General features: G+C 40.5%; 1 protein-coding gene across 1 annotated transcript; it reads left to right on the forward strand.

Moving 5' to 3' along the window:
• The first annotated feature begins 2,176 nt into the window (after positions 1 to 2,176).
• Positions 2,177 to 10,981, forward strand: LOC310940752 (uncharacterized protein). The gene is made up of 6 exons (XM_083905748.1): positions 2,177 to 2,318; positions 3,245 to 3,726; positions 3,838 to 3,927; positions 4,660 to 6,093; positions 7,426 to 7,496; positions 10,342 to 10,981. Exons 2-6 carry the CDS (start codon positions 3,280 to 3,282, stop codon positions 10,373 to 10,375), a joined length of 2,076 nt encoding a protein of 691 aa, XP_083761874.1. The 5' UTR covers positions 2,177 to 2,318; positions 3,245 to 3,279; the 3' UTR covers positions 10,376 to 10,981.
• Positions 10,982 to 11,453: the final 472 nt, after the last annotated feature.

An 11,453-nucleotide genomic window follows, 5' to 3' on the forward strand; every position in this document is an offset into this window, starting at 1 on the left:
GGTTCGATTCCTTCTTTTCTCATCACTCCCCACCAGATCTCAATTCTCTGGTTCGCGGTACTTGCCCGTGATGTAGCTCCTTTACGCTGCTCTGACCTGCAGCCAAATGATGTTGCGCGAGAAGCCATTGAACAGCATAAAGTTCCTGGGCATCTACATCTCCTCTGACCTCTCCTGGTCTGTGAACACTTCACACCTGGTGAAGAAGGCCCAACAACGGCTCTTCTTTCTCAGGAAGTTGAAGCGGTCTGGACTCTCTCCCCAACTGCTCTTAAACTTTTACAGAGCCACTGTAGAGAGCATCATGTGTCTCAGCGTGACAGTGTGGGGCGGGAGCTGCACCGCACAGGACAGGAAGAACCTAGCCCGGGTGGTGAAGACAGCACAGGGGATTGTGGGACGCCATCTCCCAGATCTGGACTCAGTTTACACTGAGAGAAGAGAAGTTGGCCGTCTGGCCCTTCTCTGGATGGGCCAGACGGATAGCATCAGATCCCACACACCCAGGCTATGCACTGTTTGTTCCACTCCCATCAGGGAAGCGGTACAGAAATATCAAAGCCAAAAACAATAGATTCCGGAAGAGCATCTTCCCCAGAGCTGTGAAAGCAATCACCCCCCTGCAGTGTAAACGACTCACATCGCTTCTCTCCACCCAACACCCACACGCACCCTCTCGCTCCTTCTCACAACATCTCACAGACCCCTGCTGACCAACCCCCCACCCAAACTAATAAGCCCCCCACATGCAGACACACACACACACACACGCGCGCGCGCGCGCACACACACACACACACACACACAGACACACACACACACACACACACACAGACACACACACAGACACACAGACACACAGACACACACCATCTACACAAATGACTGGACTTGCACTAAGCTGCACTTTGTAGTTTTGTAGTTTTATCTATATTTATACCTCTTTGCACATACTCAAGTCTTATATCTTATATTTTGTTATATGTTGTTTTTAGTCATATATTTTGTCGTGTTTACATTGTTGTGTCTGATTCAAGTGTTTAAGTCTTCTGTTGCGTTTACATTTTGTTGTGTCCTTTAAGTGTTAAGTCTTTCGTCAATCTTGTTATTTTATCGTGTGCTTTTAAGCCGGGAGTCACTGCAACATTTCGTTATGTCCCCATAATGACAATAAAAATTCTTGATTCTTGATTCTTGATTCTTGATTGATGCAGCCATTAATGCATATCTCATATGGCTTCAGTTTGTCCTTTGTGTAACAAAGTTAGGACCCTTAGCAAAATATTACCTCCTTCTGAGACATCTGGTGTGGCGAACTTGGGAACCAATGGGGTCCAGTAGAGAGAGGAGGATCCTGACATCCTCCTTCCTGATAGAAATACCATGTTATTTACACTTTGTATACATCCACCGGTAACCATGATCCTTTCCAGGGCCTTGCAGTTGGTCAACAATGAAATCTATCCCGGTGTCCAAGTCGTACCTCCGCCAGTAAAGGAACCTGGCTCTTAACATTCTGTTTAAATGCCTCTCGGTAATAATGGTTCCTTGAAATGCCAGCCTAAAATAAAACTCAATTATACAAACCTTTTCCCTTTCCATTGTGTAGCTGTAGCCCATCTAATCTCAATTTCCTCACCCAGCTGTCCATGATATTATTATTAGTTTGTGCGCACATTATACCTACTTCATGGCCACAATTTAGTATTTTGTGCGCATGTTATAGGTACGTCACAAAATCAATAGCTTCTTTGTTTCAAGAACAAACTGTCAGAATCAGAATTTGTTTTACAACCAAGTATGTTTCAATGTACGAGGGATATTTTTTTAGACGGAAAGCAAAAAGATAAACAAGAAAAGAGACTGTAGATTTAAAAAAAAAAAAAAAAAAAAAGCATTGGGATTAATAAAGATTAAAGCTGTTGCACTGTTGCAATCGCATGACTTGGGTATGCATTATTATTAATATTATGTAGCGGAAACGGGCTTCAATACATATCCACACTTGCTTTTAAGTTAAAACAAGTTGCGTTGATGAACTACAATAAACCCAGAGATGTGGGAACTTGAACCACGGTGTTGTAGTTTCCCTCCGGTGCAGCAGGGGGCAGGAGGGCCTCTGGTGCAGCAGCCACCAACACCTCTTCTTCAAAGCAAACATCGTTCGTCCTTATCGACTGAACTGACATGTTATAAATTATGTTTTTTTTCGTCCTGTGACTGTGAAATAACTTGGTTTTCCGACCAAGACCGATCTTAAAATTACGTTTCCTCTCGCGAAGCGACCGGAGGAGGGATCGTTCGATCAACCGTAGTAGGTAAACTGTGTTAGCTTTCTTTAACGCTAAGCTGCTAAAACACAGGATGCTAGCAGTGTTTTGTTTTGTTTGTTTGTTTCAATCTGTTCTGTGACGGAGCTTCGAACCACCAATCATGTGTTGTGTTAAGTTCAATTTAAGTCAGGTTTGTTGGACTGAAGCGATGTTTTTCTTCGTATATAAATGAGTGCAATGTGTGTGTGGCTATCTGAACTGTAGGTGTCAGTGGAATTTAAACAGCACAACGACATATGCTGTGCAACATTAGCAACCACCCATATTCGTCCCAACATCACTCCTTACTATTTGTCTTTTTAACCATCTGGATGCTCTGCAATGTCTCGTCCACGAAGTACAAACTGAACTGGACATTAAATCATTTAGGTTTTTGGCACCTAATACATGGAACAAATTGCAATCTGTCAATTGTATATGTTGTTTGTTGTTACCTGATTAAATACAATAATACATTGACAATAATGACCACAATGGATGTACATAGTAGTGAACTAGACCTATTACAGGCCATATATTCGTCATCAGAGTGGAGATGCAATCAATTACTAAATGTTTGATAATCGATTAACCCATTTGAGTGTTTTGAATCTGATTTCAATTGGGAATTTGTATACATTTTCTTTGCTCCATATTAGAGAGAAATAATTAAAACTGATTTAATTTGTGGACAAAACAAGTAATTTACAAAAGACCAATTAACATTATTAAACATGTTTTGACAGTTTATGTACCAAATCATTAATTAATTAGAAAATAATCGTCAGATTATTATAGACTTTAATTTTATTTTTAATTTGATTAATTAAGTGTGAGCCAAGGAATCAGAATGGATTCGTGAGATTCTGAAAGTTTCACTCAGGTCATTACATACTGTCATCAATATCTTTCCACGTTCTTTCTTTTTTCAGAAAGATTATACGTTCAAACTGTTTGTGACTGAGCGATGAATCCACTGGAGCAGGAAGATGTCTTGCGAAGACTCAGGAGACATCTGGACCAAAATGACAGCGGCGTTAACAACAACGTGGGAAAGGCTTTAAGCAGTAATCACAAATACCTGAGCTACACTGTCAATGAACCACACTGCAACGCGGAGATGGACATGCAGTGGGAGGAACTCGGTCTCGGTGACATCACAGAAGTGGAGAACCCAGATGGAGAACCACTTCAGGTGGAAGAAGATTTATTTGACTTGGAGTTGGCAAGGAAACAGAGGGAGCTCAGAGAGATAGAGCAGCAAATACTGTTCAAGAAAGCTTCCATTGCTTTGAAAACAGTCACCCCAGGCATTTCCTGTAATGGACAGTCGGCTTCATGCAATGGTGAAACTCTACGAGACAGAGTGACTTTGATTTTGCAGGAGCGAAATTCACACAGAAATCTGCCGAAGGTGAGTAGTAGCAGTTGTGGATTAAACTAAAGCTAAAGTAATTAGCTCACTCTGAAAAACTGTACTTTATGATGAACATATTGTATGATTGCTTCGTGTCTTTCTTCTCAGCTCTGTTCACCCAAAAGGAGAAGAAACTCGTTCCTGCTTGAAGATCATCCACTGAAGCTGAGAGTGAAGGCACTAATGAAGCACCTCTGTGTAAACACACGTTTGTTATTTTTCTGACCTATTCCTTTTGTTTACAGCATATTAATAATAATTCATTTATTATTTGCCTTTCAAATGACTCAAGGTCACCTTACAAAACAAAAGATACAACAGAATCAAGTATAATGTAAACACAATGAAAGGTAGAGGGAGTAAGCAAATCTGGAGAGATGACTATTTACATGGAATGGAATGGAGTGTCATTCAAGGGTTGGGGCAGTGCGTTCCACAGTCGAGCTGCTGAACGCTCTCCAAGTCAAATGGGGTGTATTGAGAATAGATGTGGAGGAGATTAGATGGGTAAAGCTGGGATTGCAAGGTTATAGAGAGCCTTATTACTCGAGTTCACTCAGCTGCTCCCGACTCCTTGCTACTTGTCACTCGCACAGGCACGCATGAATCCATTGATAACATGTGGGAAGGTTCTCTTTCATTCAGGTCATAGTCATCTTCAGTAGATAGCCCTAGGCTACTTGCAGTCCAGTAGCAGATTTTTTTTACATTTGACCAACAATTCTTATTTGAAATCATTAAGTCCTGCTTTGACCCGAAAGACACCAACTCTTCTTTTGCACTCAATGCAGCGTTTATCCCATTTTATTATTATCCAGTAAATTGATATTTACATCAGTGATTTTTATAACTTTGTGCGATAGTTCTGTTTTTAGTCATTTTGCAGGACTTAACAGTGTTTAAAGTTTCTGTGTATGTGACCTTCTTCAGGTCCCTGACAGCACACCTCCTCCTCCTCCTCCTCCTCCACCTCCCAGACAAAATGCTATTTCACCAGCTGAGGAGGAGAGCAGTGACAACATTGGTTTCCAGCGCTTCCTCAGAGTCCTCAACAAAGGAGTGGACATCGACTTTCTCAGCAGGATTGTCAACGATGACAGTGAGGAACTGGCTGTAGACGGGGATCTCCTGATGGTTCACCCCCCTGCTGTGGAGGACAAGTCAAAGCTGGCTGAGAGTCGGCCTTCACGCAGCGCAGCCTCCCTGCCGGACTGCAGCCTGACCACCAGTCAAAAAACCCCCCACAAAAACATACCCTCTCTGTCTGGTGATGAGGTGAAGAAGAAGAATGAAAGAAGAGACGTCTCTCTGGGCTCGAGAAGTCGATCCAAGTCTCCCCCAGCAGTGAAAAAGAAGAAGACAGAAGAAGAAATGTCAAAGGTGGCTGTGCAGCAAGAACAGCTGCAGAACATTCTTAAAACGCTGGGCTTGAACCTGGAAGTAGAAGAGCTGAGCAAACTTGCAGACCGGACTCAGGAGAGGCTATATGGGAAGAAGAATGAAGATGGGAAGGTTTCTGGTGTGAGGCAAGAGCGGCAGAGTCGTCAGAAAGGCTCCAACAGACTTCACAGAAACTCCTCGTCTGAATCCTCATCGTCCTCCTCCTCCTCAAGTTCCACCTCTCGGAGCTCCAGCCCCAGCCCTTCTCGTTGCCAGTCCTCTCATAGCAGAGACACAAAACAAAGGCGAGTGTCTGAATACAGCAACTCAAAAAATGACAGCCATAACATTGAAGCAGCACCAACACAGGAGAGAAGAGACCCCCAAGAATTCTCAGCGTATCAATATTCACAAGAACAAACTGAGTCCCATTCCCACCTGCCTGACTTTCCTTCGTTTACGGATTTCAGTTTGCCCCACTACTCCGAGTACACTGGCAACAACATTGACATTTCAAGTTCATACTCAGAGTACACACAGGCTGCCGTTCCTCCCACTCCAGCTCCCAGCAAGTATCCTTATCCTCCGATCACAGAACATTACTTCCCTCGTCGCAGTTTGTTCGAGGACATTGACCTGATTGTGAATCCAGACTTGTCCACAAGTGAAGGCCAGAGTGGATCTGGCCAACGCTGCCTGCGGGTCATCGAGCCTAACCAGGCTGCCCGTCGGTGTCTGAAAGAGCTCACAAAAGCGCAAAATAAGAAGGCAAAGCCCGTTTGGGATTATCGTAAATGGTTTAAAAAGATAAGGGAGAAAAGGAAGGGAGGAAAAAATAAGTGCTTGAATCCCCTACCATACAATAAGTTTGTCAAACCGGTGCTGGAGGCTTCACAGGGAGATGGAGGTGATTTAGAACCTGAGCCCAAAGAAGAAAAAAGGCTGCAGACGGAGGAGGAAATAAAGATGAACCTGAGGAGAAAGGTGAGCGGAGGATTGGTCAACTACCAAATCTATTAGTTTTTAAATTATGTCTTAAAGGCTCTTATTTTCGCACGCGACTTCTGGGTTGTTCGCAGTGGTTGTGAAGCTTTACGCAGCAGGCAGGACAACAACTTTGAAGGAATCGCTTCTAGAAAAACAGGTATCCTTTTTGCAGTCAGGGCTTGATATAACCTTTGGTTTAAGCGAAAGTCTTTAATGAAACGGGAATATTTTGACCATCTGCCTCAAAAACAAGATGGTAATGCAGATGCGAAGCGCCGTACAAACTTTTCCCTCTCCTGAGAAACAAGGAAACTGTGGCTGAAAGCCTTAAACCTGACACAGCCACCAAAGAGTCCCTATGTGTTTACCTTTGTTGATATATTGGCGATACCGAGCATTAGTAGTCAAGGGGGCCGATAACCGATATTTGGAGCAGATATTAATTTGTAGTACAAGTGAAATATTGCCGTCAAAATTTTTTATAATACAAACACCAAGTATATGTTTATTAAACAGGAGATTTGCAACAATAGACATCTTTGTTTTAAAATTCTAACAAAAAAGTACAGAAAGCTCCCAGGCTCAGCAGCATGTCTTACAAAGTTAAATGAAAACGAATAAATAGCCTCCTAAAGTTTTCCAAAATTTCAGTATAACTGAAATGTTATTTTATTGTTCACTTATCTGTGTTTTAAGTTCAAACAAAAAGTGCAGGGAGTTCCCAAGGTCAACAGCATCTCTTATAAAGTCAACTGAAATTTTAATTCATTCATTTTTTTTGTTGAGTGTTCCCACAACATTGGTTAGAAACCAAACTCGCTTCGTTCACAGATAATTGAAGGAACTGAAAATCTTGTCACACACAAATCGGATACACCAAAGAAATTAACTAAACTAACTAAGTGGTAACCGCCAGCCTTGAGATTCAGGATTTGGCCAGCGCAATATTTAACATTTTGCAAACGAAAATTCACAGAAGCCTCCTTTAACCATAAAACCATATAATAATAAAAAAAATGCAATATTGAAAGACAATAGCCTCTCCTATCGATAAACTTAATATTAAATATATGAAAAAGGTCTGAAAATAACATTAAAAACATTTACATTACATTTCTGAGACCAGAAATGCATGATTTGTAATAATTGTCTGATAAATAATAATATAGATTTGGTCAATGTGAAAATGGCCAAATATCTTCTGTTCTACCTCTAGTCCATGTCACAGTGCTTCACACAAAGAGTTTACAAGTAAAAGTCATTTGAATGCTGACAAAAAATAAACCGCTCTTTGAATGATTTTGTCTTTTTTTTTTTTTTTTTTTTTAGCTTGAAGCATTTAACCAGAGGGCAAAACAACAAGTCCCACAGCCGCCCAGACCTCGAACTTCTCAGACTGAGTGAGTAAACATGTTGAAACAACATATGTCATTTGGAGAAATAGATGCTGACAAATTGCCGGATCAGTTCCATTATACAGCTAATTTTCCACTGTAAGCATTACTGTTTAATAATCTGGGCCCTTATTTATCAAGCGTCTTAGAATTACTCCTAAGAACCCTGCTAAGAGTAGACTTATGAGTAAAAGAAATATTCGCTGAAAGCTACACTTAAAACTTAGTTATCAAGAGTCACTCACACTTTCAGCGAAGTGTAGGACTGAATCTTAAGTGTCACTCTCAGAGCTGAATTACGACAGTACTATGTGCCGTAAACTGAATTTTAGGTGACGTCACTTCCGTGTGCATAGAAATGACCAATCACGGAAGGGAATCCCTTGTCTAAGAATAATGGGACAATGGGAGCATAGGCGCCGAATCTGTGGGTGGTCCCGTAGATTGCCGAGCACTCACATGTGCCAGCCTACTCTTGTCATTGATTTGTTAATGACCACTACCTATCAACGGGTTGCATTGTGATGTCAGAAAACCTATCTGCGGTCCACAATGGACCAAGGCTGAACCACCTTGCGATACTGAACTGTCACGAGACACTGTCAAGGAATAACAACCTGGAAATAATCGCAGACCAGTTTATAAGGTGCACCTTATAATGTGTTACCAGAGGCAACACATTCCTCACCAAAAATAAAAAAGAATGGTTAGTGACAAAACTAATAAAATATGTGTTATAGCCTACTGTGGTACTTTGTTTTAAAGGATGTGTCGGAATGGTTTTGAATTGTGGATTTGGTCCAGGATTTGCTTGTATTTGAGCCTTTTTGCTGTAGTTTTGGTGGTTATGATTATTTCTTTCCTGGTGTGTGTAGTTTTTAACACTTTTGGTTTAACCTACACTTGGTCATTAAAGCCAGTTGCGACCATTGACGGTATAATTAATGTCAGGTTTTGATTAATTAATGAGTGAAGTTGCTGTTGAGTTGGTAGGCTGTGTTATTACCTATAAACTTCTCGCCGGTTACGGTAGCTATGCTGTTCAATCCAGGCTGTGGTGTTGGGTTGTGGATTTTGTTTTTCCTTTTTCCTTTTTCTTCATCGCAGTCTTTTGCGTTAGGGTTGCATAATTGACATTAGTGGACCTAGACCGGAAGTTCCAATTACTGATGTTTTTTAGTGTGTGTCTGCGTCATTTCCTTGTTTAAGAAGCCCTGAAGGATCCGTGGTGGAGGTGTTTCACGTGTGACAGTGTCTTCTGACTCTGGGTCTGACTCTGGGTCAAAGTCATAAAAGGGACTGCGGCGGGGAGTCGTGAAGAAGCTATTTTTAAACATTGTTAAAACAATGTTTTGATAATGAGTAGCAGTGCATCCACCGTTCCAGAGGGGGGAGCTGCGCTTCTGAGAGCGGGTGTGCTGAATATATCACTTCCGGGTATTGGCCAATCACAAGACAGTTGTGAAGGCTCTATGCTGGCTGGCCAATCACAACACAGTCTGTCTTCTGGGGGTGAGATTTATGTCTGAAATATTGCGGCTAAGGAACAGTGTCAGAAAAGAAGGATTTCTAACGACTCGTTTACAGCAACTAGAAGGTTTTTGACCATAAAAACAAGTTAATATATGTAAGTAGACCTCCATAACTAACATATATGTGCAACAGGACCACTCTATGTGACCTTTAAAATCCTCGTATGCATCACCAGTGTGTAGACTGTGTTTGTGAAAGAGATTGTGTCCATGTGCGTGCATGCTTGCGGCCGCTGCTGTTAATTGATCTAATGTGTTTTACTATGAGACGAATGTGCGCGTGTCAAAATAGCAACAATCTTGCAAGCACGATGATGAGCACCCACCAGCAAAAACATAAATCGGCGCCCCTGACGTTTGATTAGCTGCTCGACATCCTTCTCGCCTCAGTGCCATCCTCTGCTGGCAACTCCGAACCACTTAGGACATGCCTAATTTTGATTAAATAATTTTTCCACACTTTCTGTAAATCATATAAACTTTATTTCACTTCTCAAATATCACTGTGTTTGTTTCCTATATGATATATTTAACTGAAATTTCTTATTCAAACAACCAATGATTTATCAATCATCAACAAAAATTTGTCAATTTGATTGTTTTTAAATGTGCTATGGAAATAAATTTGAATTGGATTAGCATTAAATACTTGTTTGCACAAAGAAATCAAGATGTTGAACTTTGGTGACAACGCGGACCATCATGATATGCAATGCAAAGCACGTCTGCCTAATGTAGCTACTCTGGGCTAAATCAGATCAGTAGATAGTAATAGGCTAATAAAACCGAACTGAACCTTTTTAGTTTATTGTACTTGGTCAACAAACATCTGAGACGTTAGAGCAGGGGTCACCAACCTTTTTGAGATGAGAGCTACCTTAAGGGTGAAAAATAATATGGAGGGCTACCACATTAACATTTTATTTTTTTTGTTTACCATTTAAATGATTAATATTATGCATTCAACTGCATACACATTCATTCCAGTGCTTACTCCTAACGATTACCAGTTTTTATAAAGAATATCAAAGATATTTTACTGAGTGATCATACGGATACATGCAAGTGAGGTGAAGTGAAGTGAGCCCGCGGGCACCGTATTGGCTGCCTGCGGGCTACCAGGTGCCCGCGGGCACCACGTTGGTGACCCCTGCGTTAGAGAATCGTATCTTTCTCTCTCTCTTACAGTGAAGATTATCATCACAACAATGAAATGAAAATGTTTAAAATAGATAGGGTGTTTCTGAAGTTAATGTGTGAAGTGTATAATGATTATACTGGAAAGTAACTGTCATGTGTCATGTGTTTTTTGTTCATAGATCTGTGGATAATCTTCTTGAATCTCAGCCTTGACAAACCACACGGACCTTGATGTTACGCATACACATAGATTTAGTGTTCCACTAAATTAACTGTTCAAAAATAATGGTTTTGTGACATTGGTCAAGACATTTCTGTGCTGACACCACTTCTTTTTATCTGTTTCTACTCTGCGTTTCTTTCACTTGGTGCTGTATAAATTTGATTAGAAAACAAAATCTGTTTTGCAAGCTCTGCTTTATTTCGACTTTGAAATATATATATCTTTTATAATAATAATAATAACACGTTACATGCACTCGCTCAATAATGTTTGTGTACATTTTTTTTTACCAATATTACTTTTCATGTTGCTCCACCAGCAGATCTGAATTTTTCCACTTAATTCCTCAACATTCTTCAAAAACGAATCCACTTAAAAATTTTGAAATACACAGTAAAGCCACTTTCCTTACCTTTACAGCTCCATAAACATATTTAAATGGACTGAAAGTGGTCAATTATTTGGCTTGAACTTGTCATAATGATGTTAAAAGTAATTGCACAGAGTAATAGAAAAACACAGTGTTTGTACTGCTTCTGCAGCTTGGACTTTCTTCCTCATTTTCTACCAATTGGTCCTCATGTAGAAATATGATGTGTGGCTTATTATGAAACAAAACTGTCTCTGAGTAAAAGTACTACTGCTGCTTTTGTGGCCACGTTGAGTAGCAGAAACGTTGGTGACTTTTCTATTTGTATTGGTAAGATCTTGATTGTTTACAGTTCGGCCCTAAAACTGTTGAGTGTGTGTTTGTGTGTATAAAATAACATTTGACTCTGTAAATCTGTACTGTTAATGAGATGTGTTTGTTTTGCATAAAAAGAAATGATCCAACTAACTGTGTTTAATGTATTGTTTGATTTTGTGAGATTAACTTACGGTACAAGTGGCAATTTTAATTTGCTTTAATCAAACATTATACAATTTCTGAAATAAATTGAATGACAAACTTTTATGCTGTGTACGATTTACATCGGAAGTCGGAACTGGGAGTGACGTCATTTCCTGAGTCCAGTCAATAACGACACCACGTGGAGTTTTCTGTACACGAACAATATAGAACGATGT

This window comes from Microchirus variegatus (assembly GCF_963457635.1).
Source record: "Microchirus variegatus genome assembly, chromosome: 19".
Taxonomy (NCBI): Eukaryota; Metazoa; Chordata; class Actinopteri; order Pleuronectiformes; family Soleidae; genus Microchirus; species Microchirus variegatus.